Source organism: Trichosurus vulpecula, chromosome 4, assembly GCF_011100635.1.
Source record: "Trichosurus vulpecula isolate mTriVul1 chromosome 4, mTriVul1.pri, whole genome shotgun sequence".
Taxonomy (NCBI): domain Eukaryota; kingdom Metazoa; phylum Chordata; class Mammalia; order Diprotodontia; family Phalangeridae; genus Trichosurus; species Trichosurus vulpecula.
Window position 1 is genome coordinate 8464204 of NC_050576.1, and position 26947 is coordinate 8491150.

The 26947-nt window shown below is 43.4% G+C and overlaps 1 protein-coding gene across 2 annotated transcripts in view; it reads left to right on the forward strand.

Moving 5' to 3' along the window:
- PTGER3 (prostaglandin E receptor 3) overlaps window positions 1-19724 on the forward strand; it is a 97501-nt gene extending 77777 nt beyond the window's left edge. Inside the window, exons 3-4 of one of the 2 annotated variants that reach the window (XM_036757867.1) lie at window positions 6897-7081; window positions 19511-19724. In XM_036757867.1, the coding sequence (XP_036613762.1) occupies window positions 6897-7081; window positions 19511-19724 (399 nt within the window). Of the gene's footprint in view, window positions 1-6896; window positions 7113-19510 lie in introns of those variants that run through there. The other variant, XM_036757868.1, reaches the window with a different exon arrangement.
- Window positions 19725-26947: the final 7223 nt, after the last annotated feature.

Consider the following 26947-nt stretch of genomic DNA (forward strand, 5'->3'; position numbering starts at 1 on the left):
TCTTGTCTAATTACTTTTATTTGTTCTTTTGTGTTTTTGAGGAGGATAAACTCAGCATGAATAATATTTCCCAAGTGTCTTTTAAATGATCACCAAGCCCATTTGCTGCTTTAAAAAACAAAAAACGCATTCAGTGAAAAAGAGAAATAATTTTGAAGACACAGAGAGGTGTGAGGAAGAATAAAATTAGGGAAATGCTCCAAGATTACTTTCCCTAACTCACAAGATTATTTATTTTTTAAAACATTTTTATTTAAAGTTTTGAGTTTTGAATTCTATCCCTCCCTTTTTCCCCCTCGTCCCCCCTCCCCCAGATGGTAAGCAATCAGATATAGGCTATACGTGTACAATCATGTAAAACATCTCCATATTACTCATTTTGTACAGGAAGACTCAAATAAAAAGACAAAAATGAAAGAAAGTGAAAAATAGCCTGCTTCATTCTATATTCAGACAATATCAGTTCTTTCTCTGGAGGTGGATAGTATGCATCATTAGTCCTTTGGGACTGTCTTAGATCATTGCATTGCTGAGAATAGCCAAGTCATTCACAATTCTCCATTGAATAGTAATGCTGTTACTGTGTACAATATTCTCCTGGTTCTGTTCACTTCACTATGCATCAGTTTATGTAAATCTTTCTTTTTTCTGAAATCATCCTGCTTGTCATTCTTTATAGTACAAAAATGTTGCATTACAATTGTATACCACAGCTCGTTTAGCCATTCCCCAATTGATGGGCATCCCTTTGATTTCCAGTTCTTAGCCACCACAGAAAGAGCTACTATAAATATTCCCCCTCCCCTTTTTGGAAGTCTTTGGGATATAGACCTAGGAGTGGCATTGCTGGATCAAAGGGTATGCACAATTTTATAGCCCTTTGAGCATAGTTCCAAATTGCTCTCCAAAATGATTGGATCAGTTCACAACTCCATCAACAATGCATAAGTGTCTCTCCCCTCCAACATCCAACATTTTCCTTTTTTGTCATATTAACCAATCTGATAGGTGATATCTCAGAGTTGTTTTAATTTACATTTCTCTAATCAACAGGGATTTAGAGCATTTTTTCATATAACTATAGATAGCTTTGATTTCTTTGTCTGAAAACTGCCTGTTCATATCCTTTGACCATTTATCAATTGGGGAATGGCTTGTATTCCTATAAATTTGGCTCAGTTCTCTATATATTTGAGAAATTAGGCCTTTATCAGAAATACTTGTGGCAAAGTTTTCCCCCAGTTTTCTGCTTTCCTTATAATTTGGGTTGCATTGGTTTAATTTGTGCAAAACCTTTTTAATTTTATATAATCAAAATTATCTGTTTTAGATTTTGTAATGCTCTCTATATCTTCCTTGGTCCTAAATTCTCCCATTATTCATATTTCTGACAGATAAACTGTTCCATGTTCCCTTAATTTATGATTTCACCCTTTATGTGTAAATCATATGCTCATTTTTACCTTATCTTGGCATACAATGTGAGATGTTTGTCTATACCTACTTTCTGCCACACTATTTTCCAGTTTTGCCAGCAGTTTTTATCAAATAATGAGTTTTTCTTCCAAAAGGCAAGATTATTTCAAGGAGACAGTGAGATCTTGGGAGTGTTGGAGTGGCCCAGAGGAGAGTGCTAGCTTGGAAGTTAGGAAGCCCTGGCTGTAAGCCCTTGAGTAAGTCACTCAAGGTCTCAATGGCACCAGACATGTCTCTTCAACTCCAAGTGAGTCCTTGTGTCTGTATCAGTAGAAGCAGTTCTCAACGGAGGAGTTCCCTACATAGGAGAAATCATGAGATTGGACAAAAAAAGTTTGAAAAAAATTATCTGATAACAGATGAAAGACATAAGGTCTTTCTGCATCCCTTCCCCCTCCCTCATTATCTTATAATTGTTCTGTATCTACTTAAAGGGACGCTGGAGTTTCTCCCCTATAGAATATCAGCTCTTGAAGGCAGGGAGCATTTTGTTTTGTTTTTCTATTGTATCTTTAGTACCTGGCATACAATAGGGAAGGAATGAAGGAAACAAGCATTTATTAAGCGCCTAATATGTGTCAAATACTGTGCCAACTGCTTTATCTCATTCATTCCTCACCATAATGGGAGTGTATGTGCTATTATCCCTATTTTACAGACGAAGAAACTGAGGCAGACAGCTGTTAAATGACTTACCTAGTGTTACATAACTAGCGAGTATCTGAGGCTGTTTCGAACTCAGGTCTTCCTGACTTTAAGTCCAGCACCCTCCTTATCCATGAGGCTACTAGAAATCTCTGGCAATCCTGGAAGTGTGTCATTTTAGAGCTGGAAGGTATTTTAAAGGCCCTCTTGTCCATCCTCCCCTCATTTAACAAATAAAGGTTGCTTCTTGAAGCAGGAAGGAACCATTTTAGGACAAATTGTAGAGAGAAAAAAATGGCATTTGACTTATCCCCTCTCACAGTGCAGATTGCAGCCCATCTATTCCATCACAGTCTGAGCTATCATCTGGGTCTTTCCATAAATACTCAGGACTTCCCCGATGCTCTGGAGACCTGCCTTTAGGTCAAGCGTTCTCAACCTGAATATCTGTTAGCTGGATTTCCCTATGATTGATGCTTTTTTGTAATTTTATGTATGCCATTTTATGCACTTAAGAACTTTATTCTGGGGAATCTATCATCATTAGTCTGTAAACATTGATTAAGTGCCTACTATGTTCCAGGCACTGTGCTAAGCACTGGAAATTCTAATACAAAAGAAAGACAATTGCTTCTCTCAAGGAACTTCCAGTATGATGCAGGAAGGAAGCTGACAAGGGTTCAGGAAGGAGAGGAGAAGGTGCCCAGCTGAGTGGGGTAAGGGGAGGGTGGGGATGATGAACTTAGCCAGAGAAGTCCCAGAATAGTTCAGACAGGTGACAAGTGAAACGTTCTGAGCTGAGCTCTCCCCTTAAATGGGAGCTTGGCGTTCATGGCCCCATTGTCCAATCAGAAAGGTTTTTTAGAGAGCTGTGGAGCCCAAGGTTGATGAGATCTCACAGGCTGATGAGGAGATCCCAATAATGAGTATCTGGGGCATGGGGGAGACGTCAGTCAGGAGAGTCCCAGAGCAGTGTAGCCAGGCGAGGAATGAGGAGATGTTGAAGCTGAGTTCCCTCCCTAAATGGAGGTTTAGGGTTCATGGCCCCATCCTCTGATCAGAATGGCTCTGGGCTCCAAAGGCTGTTAGGATCTTCCAGGCTTCACCAGACTTCTGGCTAAGGCATCCAGGACACAGAAGTCCAGAACCCCTGCTCTAGGTCTTTCTATATCTCAATCATGCCAGGGCATTGTTCATCCTGTCCCCTGCTCTCCCTTGACAATCAACTCATCCCCGCGTTCACACAGGTTCTTGATGATGCCATTTTTTTCAATATCATGCTCAGTTGCTGCACTTTTAAAAATCCATTATGCTATTGTATTTTATCTTTCCATTGATGTAACTTCTAGAAAAGAACACCATCTCCTTTTATCTCCCCCTGCCCCATGCCCTCCAGTTTAAATCACCCCTTGTAACAAAGGGAAACAAGTGAAAACAGTGTCTGCCACTGACACTGTATAAGCCATTCTGTCCCAGTAGCCCTCCACCTCTCCGAGGGGCAAGAGTCATGGTCCATGTATTCTCCACAATCCTCACTGGTTTTCCATTCATGTACCGTCCAGCTGCCTTTTAGTGGTCTTCACATTCCTCTGTTGTAGTCTTGGTTCTCCTTTCAGTCTGCCTTGTTCCATGCAAATCTTCTCATGTTTGCCTGAATTCCACGCATTTGCCATTTCCTACTTACCGGACAGTAATATTCTATTATGTTCAGATACCATAGGTTTTTGGGGTTTTTTTTGTTATTCTGTTTTATTTTGTTTTTTTAGTCTTTCCATAAATTAAAGGACACCCACATTGCTTCCTTTTTTTTTAACTATAAAGAATGATCAGTATATGGGTATTTTGGCATATAGCATATGTTTCTGTCTTTGAGTTAGTCAGCAAACAAGCATTTATTAAGTGCCTTCTGTATGCCAGGTGCTTGACCAAGAGCTGTGGATACAAAAAAAAAAAAGCCAAAACCATTCCTTCCTTTAAGGAGCTCACGCTTAACAGAGAACAACAGGCAACTTTATACAAATGTGTGGTACTGATTTACGAATCCAAAAATTAAAAACAGAGGCATCTCAAGGCGAAAGTAGAAAGGAAAATTTATTATGATCCCGTGGGAAAGGGCAACTCCAGGGACAAAAGGACCAGAAGTCCTCTCAGTGTCAGAGCGCGCTGGACACAGATAATTGGGGTGTTTATATAGGTCCCTAACTGCGATTCCCCCTCTCAACCTCCTTCCTCTCAGCTTGCAGACGTAAGCTTTGAGGGTACAATCTGGACGCGATAAATCTATCCCAGGGACAATGGCAAGGAACAAATAGTATAGTTATTTTTGACAAGCAGGTGACGGACACAACCTTCCCACCATTCTTATCCCATTCTCCCATCAATCTGAAGTGATAAATCTATCTTAATGACAATGACAATGAACAAATGGTTTGGTTATCTGTGACAGGCAGAAGCCAGTTGTTGGTTACATCATCTTCACATCTGTAGCAAACTAGCCTTTCCCATCACCCTTACATCTGCGACAGATATCCCCAGCACCCTTACACGTTGTTTCCCATCATTCATACCTAGCTGGTCTTGCATGTCTACATTGCACCTGGCTTTCCAGCTTTTCATCCGTTCTTCTCCCAAGCCAAGGGGTCCCTTATCCTGGGGTCAATACACAGGAGGTGAGCATCCTGTGTCCTATCCTTACTTTCAGAGGATTTTATGCTTGCTGACTTATTCACCTCAACCCTTCTTTCTTTCAGGCCTCTCGCCATTAGGTAAATACACACGATGTGAGCATCCTGTGTCCTATTCTTAACCTCGGGGGCCTTATGGTCACTAGCTTGGCTTATGGAGGGGAAAACATCTAAGTAGAGAAATGGCTTTACAGAAAGGAAAATATCTAAGTAGAGAAATGGGACTCACTATCCTACTTATTTATATTTATCTAATTTGTTCCCTTTTATGAGAGGTCTTCACTCATTCCATACACAAGTGAGATATAGATGGGAGAAACTGGAAATAATCCCAAAGGGAAAGCACTACCATTTGGGGGATAAGGAAGGTCTTTTTGTGGAAAGTCAGACCCTAGATGAGACTTGAAGGAAGTCAGAGAGGCTAGGAGATGGAGATGAGGAGGGAGACAATTTCAAGCATGGGGGACAGCCAGGGAAAAGGCGTAAAGTCGGGAGATGGCATGTATTGCTTGAGTTTCCTGGAGTCTATGTCCAAGAAGGGGTCATTGGGTGAAAGGTTGAAAGTTTAGTCACTTTTCTCACATAATCCCAAATTAAAATGCAGAAGGGGTGGAATAATTCATAACTCCACCATTTTAGTATTTTGGTATGTCTAACTTTCCAAATCCCTTGCGGCATTGTCATTTCATGGTTTGTTTGGTTGGGTTTTGTTGTTTTGTTTTTTTATTTTTTTTTTTTGGTCACATGCACTGATTTGCAGGTGAAACCTCAGAGTTATTTTAATTTGCATTTCTATTTGTGGAAGAAAAACAATCCATCCCTGTGTTTTAGCCAAATCTGTCAGATGTGTATTCTTATGAAAGCACCTTTTATTTGGATGGAAATTCTGACCTTTTCCCTCAAGCAGTTTCCAACTCACATTTTATAGCAATTGTAAAACAAAAGATGAAATTCCATGAAAACAGTAAACAAAGTAACTACTTTCTGTTTGGGTTTTAAGAATTATTAAACAAGGTCGTCAGGGTTAAACATCAGTGCACACATCTTTGGAGATGTTTCAGGAAACTAATCGTTCCCACTAACACCCCCTCTTTTGGCTAGGTCAGTGGTAAACAAAAGGAACACCTCACTGATTGTAGATAATAAAAAGACATTCCGCCTCTTACTTTGGACACTGTAAACTCTCTCTAATGATCTAGCTACTCCCTTTGCCTTCTTTGGGGGAAATAGGCACAGATACTTATATCTCAATCAAGCAATTAATCAACAGACATGATCAGGCTTTAAAAATTTAGGGAAAAAAGATTTTCTACAGCCTGTCACATTTTCCCAGTGCAAACTCTTTGATGGATCAACAAGAGAATAGCATAACTGGCTAACCAAAGAAGCTAGCCATGCCTCCAGCGGCTTGAAATCTGGAGTAATTTCAGGATGGGGATGGTGAAGTGGTGGCCCAGGGGACTAGCCCAGGGGTGAAAGACTCCAGGCTTAGAGAAAAGCCCTCCCAGAAGTGAGAATGAGAGTGAGTGGAATGGATGAAAGTCTCTCATTTAAGGAAAAGGATACTTACTATTTTAGCTTCCATAACGCCTGAACTATATCTTTGAGTTTAAAAATTAAACCCTCCCCCACCCCTTCCCCCCTCTACCCCCCCTTAAACTTGCATATACACCACATATATCCACATCCTGTATACACATAGGGTGAGCATGACTGTGACTGCTGTCTGTCAGTTTGAGGCTAAGGTGTTAGATTAAGAATCTTTCTTTGTTTCGAGGCCAACTACCCCCACAGATGGGGATAAAGTGGGGCCAGGGGGTTTTTGGGGCTTCTTAGAATTGTTTTGTAAGGGGGTTTGGGGGGGTCTTTAAGGGGTATATAAACTGCATGTCTGCCTTCTGAAACTTGCCTCCCTACCGCAGACCACTCTGGAGTGGGCGATGCCCAATTCTCACGCGAGACTTGCAAATAAAGCCTCTGTCTTTACCTTGAGATACCTTTGATTGTTATTTCATTTTGGGGGAATTATTATCCCACACAAGAGTGTCTCTCACTTTCTTTCCTTTTCCTTTTCCATTGATAATTCACTAGGGAGAAGAGACCAGTTTGAGACAAGGCAAACACTGGGAAGTAGAGACAGATACGCTGAAAACAAATATAGATACACATGGACGCAGACAGATACAGAAGGATGGCTACCTGGAGGAGGAATCAACTTCAAAGGATTTCCTTTGTGCTCAAGAGACATGCAGACTATGGATTCCACAAAGGCACCTGTCCTCAGAGATCAGCGGAGAGCTACACTGAAAGGGAAACTTCATGAAGACTCTATGAGGGAGAAAAGGACTTCCATTGACCAGGAGCTGTGAGTTACCCCTTTGTCACATGTATTCTCTACCTCGATACCTTTGTATTTTGAGCCCACTCTCCCCAAGGACATGGTGTGTGCAAGGGGACAGAGACAAATGTTTTTGTAACTACTGGGTATATAGTAAACACATTTTCAAGAAGCTAATTATATCTTTTTTTGATTGTCAAAAGGGAACACATTGTTGGGGGCTTGTGAGTATAGAAACTCATGCATTCAGGGTAGGGTTACTCCTGGGGGTCCTGAGAATAGTAGTCAGCTGCCCTTTGGGTACCCAGTCCACCAATGTGGATAGAAATTGGGAAAGTAGGTACAGAGTGGGTGCTAAATAACACAGTTAAGTTTTCAATGCATGCTTGAACATGTTTTTAATTGCCTTTTCTGTTGTGAACTTAATAATCCACAATAAACAAAAAGAGAAAAATTTTCATTATGTACAATTTATTTTTATAAGAAGTATCCATACGGCCTGCTTACAGCGGAAGTCTGAGCTGCAGTGTATGAAGCTGCTGATGTCAGCATGGATGAGGAGGGCTGCCTGGAGGGGCTGAGGGAAGTCTTGCGGCGTATGCAAAAGTGAACAGGCCCAGTCTGGAAATGCTCTCATACTGCTTAGTAATGGCATTGGGCCTATAAGTAGCCCCTGCATTTCCATTCTGGGTGAGATAGGGAGACCTATATACACATACACACACACATATACACGTAGATATATGTATATATAGAAATATATGCATATGTATGCATATATGTGTGTTGCATGCATGTATGCATGTATGTGTGTTTATATACATGTGTGTAGGTACATACACATAGATATATACATGTTTAAATATATATTTAACAAGATATAACAAAACTGCTCTATTTGTATCCCCTTCTGTACTTTTTTGTTCTTTCTCTGCATTAAAAAATTTTTTATTGCTGCTTGTGTGTGTGTGCATGTGTGTATCCATTCAATTCTTCATCCGAAAACTCTTCTTCATTCATACCCATTGGTTGTTTATGAATTGGGAAATGGCTCTTGGTGTTATATATTTGTGTCAATTCTCTACCTGTCTTAGAGATCAGATCTTTAATGGTGATACTTGATGCAGAATTTTCTTACTCTCTAGTTTCTCTAATTCATGCAAACCATCACTTTTGTGTAAGCAGAATGATCTATTTGGCCTTTTGGAATCTTTTCAGTTCTTTTTTTGGTTAGGGTTCTCCCAGCCAAAGTTGTGAAAGGTACCTTCTTTGAGTCTTCATTTTTTAAAAAGTGATGCAACTTATTCTATTCAGGTTGCATGCCCATTAGAGTATTATTATGTATAAAGTAGCAGATCTTGATCTAAATCTATTTTCCTGCTACTGTTATCCCAGAAGTATGCAGGACTATAGATTTAGAGCTACAAGAGACCTCAGAACCCTTTTGGTTCCATGCCCTCAATTTATAGATGAGGACGCTGAGGCTTCTGAAGGTCCTACAGGGAATGATCCTTAAAGTTTAGATTCAAACCCAGGACCTCTGGCTCCAGGGGCAATGCCCAGTGCGCCTTCCCTTATACCATGTTGCCTTCTCCTCTTGTCACAAAGCCAGTCCTTCTCCCAGTAAGGCACTCATGGGCTTATCAAACACTCAAGTATTTATTGTTTCCAGTTGTTTTTTTTCCTTGCTCATCTAATCTCTTCCATTGATCTTCTGTGTGCATGTTTTGTTTTTTAAGTGGTACTGAATGGTTTTGATGAGTAATGCTTGGTGGCTGGGAGTCTGGTAACTCAATAGCCTCCTCATCTGCACGTTTTCCTGATTATTTCCCTTGAGATCCTAGATCTTTCTGCAGCCTCTTTCTACTCATCGTGCATTTTGTCATCTTTTGGTTGTCTGTAATTATCCTTTATCTGACATCATTCTGAATCATCACCACCAGAATATTAGTATTAGAAGGCTGGGCCTTGGCAGGCAGAAGAGCTGTGGATCATTGAAGGCACGAGGGAATCTCCCACATGCAATCCAGCTGTCTCTTCTGTTTCACTCTGTGTCTTGCTCATTATCCACTTACGGTGCCTGCCATAGATGGAAGTACAGATGGGCTAACGCTGTCCTGCAGAATTAGATTTGAACTGTTTGCCTCCAGAAGGAAGGACTTATAAACAGGCTTGATGGAAGGATAACCTTCCTGACAATTCAAGTAATCTCAAGGCTCCCCAACCTAGAGATCTTCAAGCCAAGGCTGGGTGATCACTTCCTGAGTATATTGTGATGGGGCATGGGTTGGGCTAGATGGACCTTCCAACTCTGAAATGCTGATGAACCCAACTGCACATCATGGTCTCTGAATGTCATTCATCTACTTGCGTTGTCCTGTGTTGATTTCTAGGCCAACCTCTTTTGAGTGGCCATGGAACCAATTGAGAAGGCTCCATTGGATTACGGGGCTCCATGCAATCAGCAGAGAGCAATGTTTTAATAGGAGCATCTGGAAGCCTTTGCTGTCTCTAGGGAATCCCTCTTTTATTTGGACTCTCTGCAAGACATCCTCCATGACGCTAAGAGTTCTTCAAGAACTTGTCTCACTGTTTCGTGTCTTGTTTGAGGCTGATCATTAGGGGATCTCCATATGTATGTGGAAAACCTTGAATGACAACTGAATTGCCCATGAGATGATGTTTCTTGTCATTCAGGTACAGGATGACACCAATACCAATTCTTTTATGTGTTTTTCCAAGGAAAAGCGATGGGCCATTCTTCTATCTGGCTCCAATGTTTATCCATTAGTTTCAATTATATTGTGACTATCAATACAGATTCAGTTTGGTTCTCCCAGTGGCATATCAACTTGTTAGCCATCAGACAAAGGTTTCACATTTAGAGATCTAATAAGTAAACAAAGCTTTGTAGATTTATTAAGGACTGTGATGATCTTTTTCCTTTTCAGCTGTTATTGTAGGAGTAGAATAGGGCACATAGGACATGGGGCCATCGTGTTGAATTTGGAAACAGAGGACCTAAGTTTGAATCCCACCTCTGCTGCTTACTACCTGTAGGATTTTGGAAAAGCCACTTCACTGCTGTGCCTCAGTTTTCTCATCTGTATGATGAAGGAGTTGAACCAGATGGCCTCTAAAGTCCCTGCCAACTCTGTGATCTGATCAGAGAGGGCAGGCAGAGGAGTAGCTGCCATGGCTGGGAAGGGCCAGCCATCTGCTGATCCTTTCTTAATACCTGCTCTGGTCTCCACATTCTGAAACCCCTTTCCCATCTAGCTGGAAAATCTCTGACTTTCATGAAGGAACTGATAAAAGAGGAGAGAAAAACCCACCATCCCACATTGAAAATTTTTTAGTAGAAATACATTCTAACCACCTTACATTCACGTTCAAGGACATACAAATGGAGAAGTGACCTGTGTGGCTCTGGTGGCATCAGTCAGCATGTGTGGATATCATCTCCACTAGAGAGGCTCATGGTGCTGTGGGAAAAGCACTGGATTTGGGGCCTGGAGAGCTGGGTTCCGATTCTGGCTACAGACACTTCCTAGTAGTTGGGACTCTTGGCAAGTCATCTAATTTTAACAATTGGTATTTAACAGTCAATTGTAAAGCATATTATTATAGACATTATGTCAATAGACTCTCAGAGTGACCGTTTGAGGTGGGTAGGTACTATGGACATTGTTATCCCGATTATACAGATGAGGAAAAACTTGGCTTCTGAGAATTTAAGTGATTTGTCCATTATCATTAGAGGTGGCATCCAAAGCCACATCTGATTGACTTAAGTCTGGCATTCAACTTACTATTCTATGTTGCCTAGTGAACTAAACCTCCTTAAGCTTTTGTTTCTCCATCTGTAAAATGGGATAGAAATGCTTGTAATTCTACTTTGCAGTGTTGTTATGAAAAAAACACTTTGGAAAACTGGGAGTCTCATAGAAGTGGCTTATCCATTGATTCAGCCAGGCTTTATTAGGTGCCCGTTGTTTAAATTCATCCATATGGCATAGCTAATAAGAACTGGATTTAGATCCTGGAAAAACTCGGTTAAAGTCTTGCCTCTGACACAGACTGACTGTTTGACTCTAGTCAAGATGCTTAGTGTCTGTAAGTGGTCTAGGCAATTCTCTATGACCATAGGCTGCAGAAAGGGGGTGCATGTGAGAGTTCCCTAGACCAATGAAAACACAGGCCCAATCAATCCTTATCTGAGTTGTCCAGAACTGAGAGTGGCCCTTGAAAAGGATACAGAGATGCTCCAGATGAAGAAGAAGAATGAAGAGTTAAGGAGTTGGGAGAAGAAAAGTCCCCTGGAAATGCTGAGCACCAGTGACCACAGCCACCTTGGAAAACAATTCTCATCCACTGAGATAGCCCTTTCAAACAAAGACCACATATTTGTACTGCTAGCAAACCTGTGCTTGGAAGGTAAATGCAATTGGCGTTAATGAGCTGAGGCAACTGGATACTCCCAACAAATACTGCATCCTTCTGACTGCAAAATGCAAAACTCCAGTTCCCAGAGAGATCACTTTGGCTGATCAGTATTCTACCCATGTGATTTCCAAGAGCATGGAAGGCAGTGAAGGGGGAGCTCATAGGAAGCCTTGGGCTCTTCACCAAGAGGCAGGGCTTCCTCACCCACCTGCCTGCGGGGCAAGTGCTTTCTTAGGCCGATGAACTCAGGCTCCAGGTGCACCTGCTTTGGAGGAGCCACAGGCAGTGACATGCACAATCCTGTATGTCCTATAGCCATGGTGGATCAATCATATTCATGCAGAGTAAAAAGGGAGACAAAAGCTAACTAATCCCAGGCCGTGTGAGTTGTTTACCTGTGTGTTATTAGTAAGACTCTGTGTCTAAAGGTGGAAGGAAGTTCAGGCTGGTCAACTCTTTCCCCTAACCCCAGTGTGTCCTCTGGAAGATGAAAGAGCTGGCTTGAGTGGCCTTGGAGGTTCTTCCAACACCACACAGATAGTATGTAGCACAGCACCAGGTGCTGAAGGAGATGGATATACGGCATAGGCACATTGAGTCAGATGACCTGGGTTCAAATCCTGTCTCTATCACTACTTGGGTGACCTTGTACTACTGACAATGTGTAGCTATAAAACTCACACCCTAGATTTAGACCTGGTCAGGAGTTAGAGACCATTCTAATCCAACCCGTTCATTTTACAGATGAGTAAACTGAGGTTCAGGGATCTGCCTAAGGTCACACAGATAATGAGCTTCAGATGGATCATAGGAGCCATTACCTAGTTGTATGATCCAGGAGAATTAACCTTTCTGAGCTTTAGTTTCCCAGTCTGTAAAACAAAAGGGTTGGACTAGGGGGCCTAAGTTCTTTCCAGGTTTAGATCTAGGATCCTTCTTTAAGAAAAACAAACTCAGCTTCGTAAGTATACATTTTCAGTAGTACAATGGAATTATGGGATCAATAGCAGAATAGATTGAATTTCATTAAAGATTTACTATATGCAAACTCTGTATGGGACCATAGTTCAATCCTCCATTTTATAGAGGAAGCAATGGAAGACCAGAGAGGGGATATGAATCAAGGTCATATGGGTGCTGGATTTAAAGCCAAAGGACTCAAATTCAAATTCAACTTGTCACTTATTACCTGTGTGACCTTGGGCAAGTCACTTGAGTTCTCTAAATCTCATTTCTTCATCTATAAAAGGAGTTGAAGTAGAAGATATCTGAAATCCCTTTTAAGACCTCACATCTAGTAAATGGCAGATCGGGGACTCAAACCCATCTTCTGACTGGATACCCAGTGAGTGCTCTTTCCAACACATCATACATTGAATTCAATTCAACAAACACTTATTAAGCACCAACTGTATAACAAGTACCAGGATGTGTGCTGTGGATACAAAGGCAGAAGGAAAGTGGCCCCCACACTCAAGGTATTTAAACTCTATTCATCTCTGATAAAGATCTAGTTATTATCTTTTTATATTTATTTTTGAGAGAGATCATAGAGTGGAGAGAAAGCTGGCCTATGAGTGAGGAACACTTGGGTTCAAGTTCTTCCTTGGGCATAGATTGGCATGATAGCCTTGGGCAAGCTCATAAATCTGTCATTGCCCTGGGGAACTTGATAAGACTATATAAGCTGCAGAATAGTCACAGGTCAGTACCGGCAGAGCAAGTTTCCACACTGGGAGCCCCCTACACTCATGAAATCACAAATCCAAACCCTCCCCCCATCCTTCTCTATCAGAGTTACCCTGTATATTCAACATCACTTCATCTGTTCAAACTGCTTACAAATAACTGACCTATTCATCATCCTGCAAGGGGTAGGTCAGGACATCACAGTGGCCATTCAAATTAGTCTGCACCCATTTCTCTAGACCCTAAAGGAAAATAAAGGAAAAGTAAGCTTTCTTTAAATGTGTGAAGAGAAATCATGTGGGAGGAGATTCCGGTCCATTCAGTTTGGCTTTAGCCCCAAAGATCAGAATTAGAGCAATACGGTGGGGGCCGGGGTGGGGGGTGGAGTTCACAAAGGGCAGATTTAAGTTTGATAGCAGGAGAAACTTGCTCACCATTAGAACAATTCCACAGTGGAAAGAGCTGCCTTGGGATCTGGGAGCTTCACCCTCCTTGTACAGCTGCAGGGAGAACCTCGGATGGGCTGGAGAGGAAATTCTGGTTCAAGGCTGGATTGGATTTGCTTAGATGTGTTCTCTTTGTCCCCAGAGGGCAGGATTAGCTCTAAAGAAGCCAATTAAGGCTGGATGTCAGGACTAGCTCCCAAACTACTCAAGCTTTCCCCAAGTGGGATAGGTGGCCTCTGGAAGGGGAGGCTTCTACCCCACTAGAGTTTTTAAGAGATGACCTACTTGTAGATGTTAGAAACGGGATTCCTTTTCACTTGTGGGTTGGACTAGCTGGCCCCTGAAGTCCCATTAATCTCTGAGATCCCACAGTTCTATAAAACAATCCCACTTTCTTTACTGGAAAAGGCCTGGAAGCTTAAAGTCAGGAAGGTTAAAGTGGCGAGCCTTGCCTGGGGCTATAGCCGCACCGAGATGTCTTGGGACCCTGTTTGAATTTCTTTCTTTATGTACATATTGTCTCCCATGGCTAGATTGTAAGCTTGTTGAGGGTGGGGACTCTATTTTTCTCTTTGTTTCCCCAGTGTCCAATGGACAATCAGTGATGGATTGGATGGACAGTGCTGTCTCCCTCACTCCCACCAACACTTTACCCATATCCCAGTGTTACTGCTACTTTCTTGCTCCTTAATTGAAACCCTTCATTGAGTTTCATTTGTGGGGGGGCGGAGCCAAGATGGCCACATGCAGGCAGCGTCTTACTGGAGCTCTCTCACAAGGTCTGTCAGATTCCTATAAAAAAGTGAATTTGAGCACATTTGAGAGAGTCAGAAACCGCGAGCAGTCTGCGTGGGGCAAATTTCCGAGCCGAGAGAGTCTGAAAGGCCGAAGGCACGAACCTGTAGGCTCGGAGAGAGCTTGGAGTGCGGCGTGCGGAGCAGCTCCAGACCAAAGCGGAAGCAGCCGGCGGGGAAATCCACGTGGGAGACAGGCTGGGAGAAAGCTGGGCGCCCAAAACCGGCGGAGATCCCCAGGACTCCCAACACAGGACGGCAGTCTGTGGGAGCGAGGAGAGGCAGCACAACGCCACTGGCCGTGAAAACACCCACTCCTGACGCTTGCAAAACCCAGGAACTCGGCTTCTTGAACTTCCGGGACTCACAATGGCCAGGTAAACGGCTCCAATTCCTCCCCCACTCACCCGGAGAATTCCTCGGGGAAAAAAAAAAGAAAGCTGAAACAGAGGAGAAAGTAGCGGGGCCTCACAGGACAAATAGTAGAAGTTCATCAGTCCCAGAGGGGCAGAGTCGGCAGGGGTCAACACCAGGAGCCCAGACGTAACCTTGCTCCCCCAGGGGAAGCTCCAGTCATCAGCTCAAACAACAAACAGCTGAGACCATTGCTGAAAAGCAAGTGCTGGAGAGCACCCACAGGGAGTGAGACGCCAGGGAGCCAGACCCCTCCCCCACACCTCAGGAAACTGAAGGCTATAATTCTAGACTCACAACCCCCAGAATAAGAAAGCTGAGACAGAGAGCCCTGAGGCCCAAAGATAGAAATTCGTTGTAAAGCCAGCAAAAGGCAAACCAACATGAAGAAGAACACAAAAAAACCGAGGACAATAGATTCTTTTTATGGAGACAGGCAGGATCAAAATATCAATACGGAAGAGGACGGCAATGACACTATAGACGTGTCTGATACCTCAAAAGGTAATGTGAACTGGTCTCCAGCCCAAAAAGCATTGCTGGAAGAGCTAAAGGAGGATTTTAAAAACCAAACTAGGGAGCTAAAAGAAGACGAATCAAGTCCCTAAAGAATAAGATTGGTGAAATGGCTACGGAGTTTCATTTGTGACTTTGTGTCTACAGTATCTAGTAGAGTGCCTGGCAGTATGTGCTTTAATGAATTTGAAAAGTTACAGTTATGTAAATATGTTCATTGGTTTCAGCCCAGTGGAAATATACATCACAAATTCAAATAATGGAACCACTCCAGGGAAGTCATTATGTACGTTAATCAGGACTTGGCTACAATAAATGCTGGCTGAATTGAACTGAACTGAAACCCTGCATAAAATGGTATGTCAGTACCTCCCTCCTTCCCGTTCACTGGAGAAAGTAGTGGATTTGGGGTGCGACCTGTTGTGTACGTTCAGTGGGGTAGAGGTGGTGGTGGGTTTTACAGAATAGTTTTCTCCTTTTTTGATCTGTTACTAGGGGAGGCTCCCCGCAGGGAACAGTGGAAAGAGGTATATTCAGAAGGAAAAGTAGAATACAAGCAAAGGCATCATTGCATTTTTAAAAAAACAATAATGAGCATAAATCTCTGCCTACATAGACATAGACATGGGGGGGGGGGTCATGGGACCTTGGCTCCAATCTCAGCTCTATTGCCTAGGACCAGCCGACTCTTTTATTTCCCTCTTTGGATTAGCATTGAAAGCTCTTCATGTACTGGCTCCAGCCTAATTTTCTAGCCTTATTATTCATCTCTCCCCTTCTGTGGTCTGTGGTCCAGCCAAAGTACCCTTCTTGGACTTATAATACTCCATTTCTCCTCCCCATGCCATTGCACTGACTGCTCCCCATGCCAGGAGTCCCCTCCCTCCTCTTCTTTAACTCCTAGTATCCCATATTTCCTTCAGGGTTCAGCTCAGCTCACCTTCTGCACGAAGCCTTTCCAGATCCATCTCCCAGATGCTAGCTCTGCCCCGCCATTGCTTTGTATTTATTTTTGTGTATATGTCTGCATGTAACAATATACATATAGCATCTGTGTATATATGTAACAAAACCAAACTTATATGGATATATGTATGTTTATATGTGTATAGATATAATACCGTATTCTTTAATATATTTATATATACAAAGCTGCCATAATGCCATTGTACAGAAAGCCAGCCCTTTCCCTATATCTCCTGGGCCTGGCTCAAAGAGTTCTCTCAGAGCAGAAGGGAAGAGGGTGATCCCAAGGGCAGAGTCATTTCAAGGTTCAACAAGACAGTGGACTCCAGGCTTTGTGGCCAATCTTCTCTGACACAGTTTTAATTTTATTTTATTTTTAATTTATGAAGTAAAATATTGTATAATGAAAAAAGATAATTGTATACAAAACTGAAAATTACTAAGCACAACTTGCTATTCCTTTCAAATACACAATAAAATTATCGTGTATATTTCTTGTTTTTTCCTTCCTTCTCTTCAAATGGTAGAGATGGCTACCATTTGATGCAGTCTTCCTGCCCCTTCAGCTATTAGAGGATGGAACCAAGGGCCACCTAGGGTTTGTATCATCATCCCAAAGGAATAAACCTTTGAGCATTGATACCCAAGTGTACTTGGAAGGGCCAGGGCTCAGACTCAGTGCTCCTTGGGCTGAGCATCAGGAAGGGGGCATTTAAGATGAAGAAGCCCTTGGGTTCAAGCCATATAAGCACCTGGGAGTGTTGATCTGCGTCTCAGAAGGGAACATGATGACTGTCTTCAAGCATGTAAAGGCCCCTCCCTTGGAAGAGGAAGTAGACGTAGTCCATGTGTCACAAGATGACAGAATCAGAAACATGGGTTAAAATTGTAAAGAAGCTACGGTGGGCTTGGTATCAGGGAAGTCTTCCAGACATTCACGGAACTGTCTTATGGGTGGACTGGCCCAGGAGGCTGGGGCTCCCCTTCCTTTGAGGTCATTAAGGGGAGGCTGGATGAGCACTTGCCATTTTACAGACGAGAAAACAGAGGCCCAAGGAAGTTAAATGAGGAAGGATTTAATCCAGTTCTTTCTCCTTTCAAATCCAAATGCCTCTTTGTAATCCTTAAAAATATCTAGAAATATGAGCTCTCATTCTCCTTCCTGATTGGATCAATGAGATCAGTGCTCAAATCAGTGTTCCTAAGAATATTTTATACAGTACCTCTTGTTTATCTAGAATGGTAAGGGAATAAGATGCTCTGGTAAATTTAATGCCTTGGTTGACTAGGAGGTTATCTTTCTGCGATGATTCAGAAGGCACTTCAGGCCTTTCCAAGGCATGGAGCCCATGACAATGAACATCGGTGGTAATTTTTTGGTATGTGAAAACAAATTCTGGCTCTTTGAGTGACCGGGTTGTTTGGAGTCTGGACTAATGGGAATTTACTGCTGCTAGCATTTTAACCACAATCAGTAAGGAAACATGGTCTGCCATAATTCAGCTGATTAGGACATTTTTATTTCTCCATTTTGTTCCCTGCGCCAGATTTCAGAGGAAGCAGTTGAAGGTTAGCCAACTGTCTAATCTTCGAGATCATCCTGGGGCCATTTCTTTGCATTCACGTCACTCCTAACTCCTACAGACTCAAACATCACAAAGGCAAGATTTCCTCTGGCCATGACGTTGGGGAAGGAAAGAGGGTGGCGGAAGGAGGTGTGCAGTGTGGGAGCAAGGATGTGAGGTGGCTCAGTTTGGGAACAGAGCTCTCAGGTTGGAAGGGAGCTCAGAGTTCCTCTGGTCTACCTCCTCCTCATTTTACAAATGGAAAAATGGAGAGACAGAAGTGACTTGTTCAAGGTCACACAGGTCATAAGTAGGAAGGCTGGGATTCCAACCAAGGTCTTCTGACACCAAAAGCAGGGCTCTTTCCCTTCTACCATATGGCTCTGCAGGACATGGAAGGTGCTTGCCTCAGCTTGGCAGAACGCAAAGATTGAGAAACGCCATCAGTCACGTGTGTAGATGAGCCAGAGTTGGAGTTAAGGTACAACCCGGTGCCCTCATCCAACTTCTTTCTGGCTTAAGAAACATTTGTTAAGGCCTACGGGCAATAGCACTGTTTGGTGCTGGTGGTGGAGGGGTTGAGGGGCAAGGAGCTACGAATGTTAATTAAGCCATTATCCTCACCCTTGTGGAGTTTATCCCTCAGTGAAGCAGATCCTTGCACATGTAGCAGGGAGGAAAGGGAGATCGAGGAACAAGCATGTAATTCCCTACTATGTGCTGGGCACCACACTAAGCGCTTTATGAACGTTACCTCATTTGATCCTCGCAACAATCCTGTGAGGCAGATGCTATTGTTAACTCTGTTTTACAGCTGAGGAAACTGAGGCACATGAGGTTAAGGTTAAGTGACTTGCCAAGGATCATACAGTTAAGAAGAGTCTGCGACAGGATTTGAACTCAGGTCTTCCTGACTTCAGGCCCAGTGACACTGTGACACTGAGCTGTCTAGGGTGATCACAGAACCCCTGATCAATTGATGTCTTCCTCTTCTCCCCCTCGATGTAGGGGTTAGTTAATAGAAAATGCAGGGTTAAGATCTTAAGGGAGGGGCACTTTGGGACCCCTTTAGGAGGTTTGCAGAAGTCCTTTGATCAATGCAGGGCAGCCAGCCATGGGCCCACTCAAGGCTCAACCCACCCCTAGTGGCTGCTACAAAGCGAGATGCTCTGTATGGTGTCAATGAGGTGAGAGATAGCTCTGAGCAGTGGGAGCTCAGATAGCTTCAGAAGATAGATCCAGTCCTGATGAGGAATCCCTTGACCCTTGGGGGAGGTGATTTCTCCCTTCTCTCCTCCCCATGCCCTCATCATCCATGGCATATAGTCGAATATAGGCTAGTCCATGAGACACCCTTCTCAGCAGGGGCAGGGAACCCAGCAGAACAACAAGCCCAGGAGAGATGCTGCCCTCAGGGGGAGCAATGACAGGGCACCAGGAGAAGAGGAAGCCCATCAGGGCCTGTAGCATCACAGATGGGAGTTGTCTTGGCTACATGATTCCCTAAGTAAGTGTTCCATGTGTCTTGTAGTGTATTCCAGCTTCCAGCTCAACCCTCACAACAAACGTCTTGGGAAACCACACCTGAGGAAAAGAGGACAGCCCTCTCCACCAGCCATACTCAGGACAGGCAAGCCAGCCTAGCTGAAACAGCCAGGCGCCCTGAGGGGGAGATGGGAGGCAGGAAGTGCAAGGCAAGTCAGACACCCATCACCACCTTGACACCATCTCTTCAAACATCCTGATGGAGATGGCCCAAGATGTTGAATCAGAGAGCCCTGGGAATAGCCAGGCTTCCAGCCCAGTGCCCTCAGCCACCATCTTGGGAAGCACCCCAATGGGGATGCAGCCTGGGAACTTCTCCTGCCACATCTACTGAAGACCCAGAAAAGAGTTCTTGTTACCAAAGTCCCGGGCCTGTCAAATGTTCACCATCAGACACTGATATGATTTTATCAATGGAAATGACATTTAAAAAAAACCAGTATTAACATCTGTTTTGTGGCTGTACTCTAATAACCATGAGACTTTTCCATCTGACATACAGATGTGTGGTCTCCCCCATTAGAATCTAAGCTCCTTGAGGGCAGAGAATGTCTGACTTTTCTTTTTGGATTCCAGGCTCTTAGCACAATGCTTGGCACATATAAGCACTTAAGTTCTTTGTACATTCATTCACCCATTCTTTCATGTGTGTGCCCACTCTTCCCACCAATAAATGCTGGAAAAAACACATCCCAGGTTTGGTGTGGGGAACGAACGTTTTATGGTGACTGCTTTTCAGACATCATCTCAGTAAATGTTTTAGCTTTAAGCTAACGGTGTTCTCCAGCTAACTTAAAGATAAACACTTTAAGTCTGTAGAGGTTCATTAGTTCTAGTTTTAGGACCCACAGAGTATCTAGAACCTGAAATAGCCATCCCCTAGAAGAACCAATGAATGCCAGAGACTTCGGGGATAGTAGGCTCAGATGGGGAGCTACATGTAGATAGTAGCAATCAGAGCTAGAAGTAAATTTGCAGATGAGTAAACTGAGGCTCAGAAAGTCAAAGTAACACAATCAATGTCAATCACTGTAGTAAGAAAAAGAACCAGGATTTGAACCCAGATCTTCTACCTCCAAAGAGTTCCACCTCTTCCACCATGGGCTATGTACTAATGAGACTTGTGACAATGAGGACTCAGGAACTAAAGTCAGACTCATTATGCCAGGATCCCGAGGCCCTAATTACCCTTTACATTTTCAGTGATTGATCTCACTTTGGCCTTCTGGATGCCACATATTGATGGCAAAGCCAATTATGGGCTGCTGAGGATCCTTGTGGCTTTAGGTCTCTCTTTGGAATAGCCCATACTATGGTCTAAGAAGGATGACTTCATGCTTCATTGGGCAGAGGACAGCTGCCTGATTTATTTACCGATATCATTCTTTTTTTAAGGGCTTTTCTGAGCTTCTGTTATTTTGCTTAAGGGAGCTGAGCTCTGCGTCGCCAGGGTGATTTATTCTGACAAGGGCTGGCAAAGTCAAATAATGAATAATCTGCTCTTTAGTTGGTACTTCATGCTTGAACAACCAGCTTTCTAAATCACATTTGTGTTTTAGGAGAGTTGGGTGCTGGTCAGATGACTATTAATGGGACTTTGGCTTCCCCTTTAAATGCTAAGAGCCAGGACACTAGGGGTAGTGTAGAACTGATCTCCAGTGGGGCTGCAGTCAGGAGGCCTGGCTTCCAATCCCTGCTGTCATTTAGAAGCTTTGCAGCCTCGGGCTCATCACTTCACACTTTGAGGGTTAAGTCCCCTCATTTTAAAAATGATGTGGCTGGATAAGATGAGCTCTTGAAGGTTCACTTTATGTCTAAATCTCACGATTCTGCAGTGAAGTATAGTCTTACCTTATCCCTTAAATATGTCACATCTTTAAGAGTGATGAATGAAGACACTGTCACCATTTAGTCATAGAATTGAGGAGTCTAGGGACCTCAATGACTGTCTAGTAAAGAACTTTCTGAGAAGGAAGCCTGGCTACAGCACTGCCTGTAAGTGGCCATCTATTCTCTGTGAAGCCCTCTGATAACAGATTCTTCTATTTTGGGATAGCTCTTCTTTCCAGGAAGTTTTTCTTGACATCAAGTCATAATTTGCCTCTTATCCACTTCCAACTATTTCTCCCCATCTCATCCCTCTTCCATATGACAGTCCTTCAAATACCACCGTTGGCATGTCTCCTCTGGATCTTTTCAGTCCATTAACCAACCAATCAATCAATCCATTGATATTTATTAAATGCTTACGATGTGCCAGTCTAAGCTGAAAATCCTTCAGCATGGCATGGACTTGGCGCCCTCCTCCATCCTGGTTACCCTGCTCAGGCCACTCTCCCACTTTCTCAGCATCCTTCCTAAACTGCATTGCCCAGAACTGAACATACCACTCTTGGGCTCATTATTGAGAGTTGGAAGGGATCTTCAAGGTCAAGTCCAAACCCCTCATGTTACAGATGAAGAAATGAGGCCCAGAGTGATCATCACTCAGTAAGGGCCACTCAGAGATTGGCATCTGCTGCAGAATTTGAGCCCTGTTCTTCCTGACTCCAAGTACTGTGCTGTTTCAACTACACCATGCTGCTTTTCTAATTTTCTGAGTGGCTTTGGGCCTTATCTACCATGTAAAATTTGTTTTTACATATGGAATCAGAGAATCTCAGACTTGGAAGGAAAACAGAGTAACATAGCTGAAATCCCTTCTACAACCTACAGGACAAGTCATCATTCACTCTCTGCTTAGAGAACTCCTGTGAGGAGGACCCCATGACCTAAACCCATTCCGTCGGGGCTGGCTCTCTTGGCTGGGAAGTCTCTCCTGACATCCAGCCCAGTCTGGCATTTTTGATCCCCCACCCATGGTTCCCAATGCTGTCCTCTGGGGTCAAACCAAAGGAGTTTAATCCCTCCATCAGATGAAAGCCTTCCATGTACTTGAAGGCAGCTTTGCATCTCCCTCAGCCTCTCTTCTCCAGACTAATCACCCCCAGTTCCTTCAGCTGGTTCTCTGGAAGTTTGCACTGTAGCCCTTCACTCTCCTTAAAGCAGTGTGGTACACTGGAAAGAGCCTTGGCTCTGGAATCAGAGGATCTGCATTCAACCTCCCACCCCTAATGCTGTATGACCTTGGGTAAGTCCATTCACATCTCTGGGCCTCACTTTCCTCATCATGAAATGAGAGGATTGGGCTTGTTGACCTCCCCTGATGATCTCTAAATCTAGGATCCTCCAACTCACTCCCTTAGACTTATGCCAGCATGGCAGAAGTCTTTCCTGAAGTGTGGTTTCTCTTGTCTTCACCATGGATGGACTCTGACTTACATCTATTAAAATGTGGTACCTAAAGCTTCACTGGGCACAAGACTCCAGGTATGGCCTGTCCAGGGCAGAGTACTATGGGACTATTATTTCCCTGCAGGAAAATTTCCTCCTTGATTTCAGGTCTTACCTCTGAGTCTATCTCCAGTTTTTCCTGTCTCGATCTCATTTGTATGTAGTTGTATGCATGTTGTCTTCTCCATTAGACTGAGCTTTTGGAGGGCAGAGACCAGGTTTGGCTTTGCCTTTTAGCCGCAGCACAGTGCCTGGCATATAGGAGGCATTTAATAAATTCTTGTGGACTTGCTCCTTACATGATGCTTTTGTTAATCTTGTCCAAGAACAGCAGATATTATTTCTCTGCCTGGTTCTCAGTATCTGCCTCCCCCTTTTCCCTTCCCCTGCATATTCTCTCTCTCTCTTCTCTCTCTCCCTCTCCCTCTCTCTCTCTCTCTCTCTCTCTCTCTCTCTCTCTCTCTCTCTCTCTATATCTCTCTATCTCTCTCTCTCTCTGTCTCTCTCTCTCTCTCTCTCTCTCTCTCTCTCTCTCACACACACACACACACACACACACACACACATGCCACACATGTCACATAGTACTTTCCTGAAGAGGCACAGATTGTGCAAGTAGTATCATCTCCATTTACAGATGAGGGAATTGAAACTCTGAGAGGTTAATTGACTTACCTGGGTTCTTAGAGCTAGTAAGTGCCCAAGTCAAGATTTGAACTCCTGTCTTTCTGAATTCCAGCACTCTCTAACGCAACATGTATTTATCAACATCCTCCACCAGACTACAAAGCTTGCAGGAACAGGGAGTTTGTCTTACCTAAACTTTGTATCTTGCCCACAACACCCAGCACAGAGATTTGCATAGTTTTTGGCAAATGTTTGTTGACTGAATGTATGAATTATGGGTCGTACCTTCAAGGCTCTTCTACATCCCTAGGGAGAAGTCTCATCAGGCTCAGGATTACTAGCCCTTCTTTTCTCAATGGTCCTCTCCTAACCTGAGTCTCATTCCCTTCCAGAAGTGTAACCTTGTAATCGCCCCTTTACCTCTGTCAGCCTCAGTTTTGTTTCTTGTGAAGTTGACACTGAAAGGCTCTCATGTCCCTTTCAGCGCTAAAGCCTACGGACAGCAGAACAGGACCAGCCCCGGGGTTCTGAAGCTTCCTCCTGAATCTGCTGCCAGTCTGCAGGCAGCCGCCACTTGGAAAGAAGCTTGTCCAGTGCTCAGCTTCATTGCCCATGACTCCCTTGTCTCGGCTTCCTTAGCGAGGCAACAAGGGGGATGCTGGGAAACTCACGTGACAACTGGGTTGAGTGGGATTAGTGGGAAAGGTGCTGGAGCTACTCCTGCTTAGGCAACACCCACTTATAATAATTGGTTCCTTTTAAGTCTGGACAGCAATCTAATAGCCACTAAGGTCCACCTCATGCCTTCCCTTGCAGCCCTATCGAGTTTGTTTTAGATGTAAATTGTGAATTCAGTCACAGTCATTCAGCCCCCAATTAGGAAAATTCCTAACATTATGGCAGAGATTGTGCTCTCTACTGAGCCTTACATTTGGGGCTGAGGGATAAGTATAGTACCTACTAAGTGCCAGGAACCGTGCTAAGGGCTTTGTATGTATTACCTCCTTTAGTCCTCACAACAACTTTGCAAGGTAGGTGCTGTTATTATCCCCATTTGCAGTCAAGAAAACTGAGGCAAAGGTGAAGTGACTTATCCAGGGTCATGCAGCTAGTAAGTGTCTGGGACCAGTTTTGAACTTCGTTCTTCTTGACTCCAGGCCTAGTGAGCCACCTAGTTAACCTTGGCCTCTGTGTGATTGAGGCAAAATTTAGTTCACTGGAAACTTATGGGCATGAGACAAATTGTATTAGTATGTCTAGATAGAGAGGCTTTGGTGAGGGAAGCTGGGCAAAGAGAACCTTTTGGGGGGGACTATAGACTATAGACCCCAAGCCTAAGTCCTTGGCTTCATGATCACTGGAGAGCTGATGGCTCTTCTTGATATCTCCCTTCTCTGCCCAAGCTCATTCCTTCCTCTGGTTCCCATGGGAATGCCATGCTTGCTCCAACCTTGCAAATACAGACTTTTAGAATCTTCCCTGGTTCTGAGATAGCTTATTCCGTTTATACAAATTGCTTAGGTCAAGACACAGGCTCTCACAAAATGACTTGGATCAACCCTGTTCACCCTCGGCTGTCATTGTTTGAGTCCATCAAAAAATGTTCTTACCTACTTGAGGTATTAGAGCTAAAATGGGGGTAGTTTCAACCCCACCCTTACACTTCAGAAGCTATGGGAATGATCCTAGTAGAGCTTATGAGATGTCTGAGTAGCAGGAAGAGTAAATCCAAGAGGTATTATGAAAGTAAAATTGAGAAGACTTGGAAAATAACTAAAACAAAGGATGTGAAATAATGATTGAAATGAAACATCCTATGGCTTCTTATTGCCTCTAGAATCAAGTACAAATCTCTTGTCTGGCCATTTAAAGTCTTACACAAAATGGCTCCACCCTACCTTTCCAGCATTATTAAACATGAATTATTTACAATCCAGCCAAACTAACATTTTTGCTACCCCCCAGTAAATGATGTCCCATCTACTGACTGTGTCTTTGCCAGGCTTTCCCAAAAGCTTGTAGTCCATTTCCTCTTCACGCTCTTCACCTCTGTGAAGCCCTACTTCTCTTCAAAGCTCAGTTCAATTGCTACCTCCTACGAGAGACCTTTTCTTATCTACTCTTCCCCAGGTATTGTTGTTCCCTCTCAATTATCTTGTGATAATATGTGCGTATGGATATGTATGTATATATACACGCATGTAGGTATATGCATGTATAAATATACAGACATGTACACACATATGTGTACATGTCTATGTCTATAGATGTGTAAATGTTTGTAGTATGTATGCGTGTATGTGTGCATGTGTGTATGTGTGTATGCATGTTGTCTCTTCTGATAGAATTTAAGCTCCTGCTGGGCAGAGGCTATTTATTTTTGTTTTTGTAACTTCGGGACTTAGCATGGTGCCTGGCACATAGAGGGTACACTTAATAGATGTTCATTTAGAGAATAGACATCTCGCTGATTTGATGGTGAGAAACACCTATTTGGAGAAAGAGCTGGATCTACCAAAGCTCATAGGCCAGTGTGCTGTTTGGTTCAGGACCAGGTGCCATCAGGTACTTTCCACACAGAGGGGGAATTTTCAGCCAGGTCAGTTCATTGGCCCATGTGATAGAATTCCAAAGAGCCCCACTGCCTGATGCTCCCCACACAAGATTGTTTTGACTGTTAAATGTGTTAAACACTGTTCCCTGCTTCTTGTGCAACCAGGGGAGGGGCTGCAAAGTTGACCAGCATGCCACAGGACTGGCTGCCCTGGAGAGAACCTGGGAGGTCTGTTCCTTTTTGTGGCTCAGGAGGCTGCCTGAGAGAAGTCTGCAGTGGTCGTTGGGTGGGTGGGGATGAGTAGGAAAGCTTCCAATCTAATGTTGATGTTTAAAAATCCTTAGAGTAAACATGGAATAAAGATGTCTCTTCAGTTAGACCTTAATCCTTCTCAGCTTTCCTCAAAGCACAGCTTATAGCCACTAGCTCCATGAGGCCTTTCCTGTCTGAGTCTGTAGATGGGAACAGTCTCCCCAATTAAAACAAATACAACTAATTGATGACAACAACAACAAAACATCTTCGTGTATGTTTGGTATTTACAAATTTACGCATGATTCTCCTGCAGTAGAATGGAAGCTTCATTCATCTGCCCATTCAATAAGCATTTATTCAACACCTAGAGAGGAAGCACTGGGCATTGTGTGGTAGTCAAAGGGCTGCCCTCAAAGCCAGGAGAGTCTGGTTTCAAGACCTGCCTCTGATTGTATGATTCTGGGCAAGTCATTTCACCTCCAGGTCAATGTTTCTCAAAAAGGTTTTTTTTTTTTTTTTTGTGGGCCTCTGAGGGTCCCTGAGACCCTTTCAGGGAGTCTACAAGGTCAAAATTCTTAATGATAATACTAAGATAATATTTATATAACTCGAGCAAAAGCTATTTGTAATCCTGCATAATTTTGAGTGTAAAGG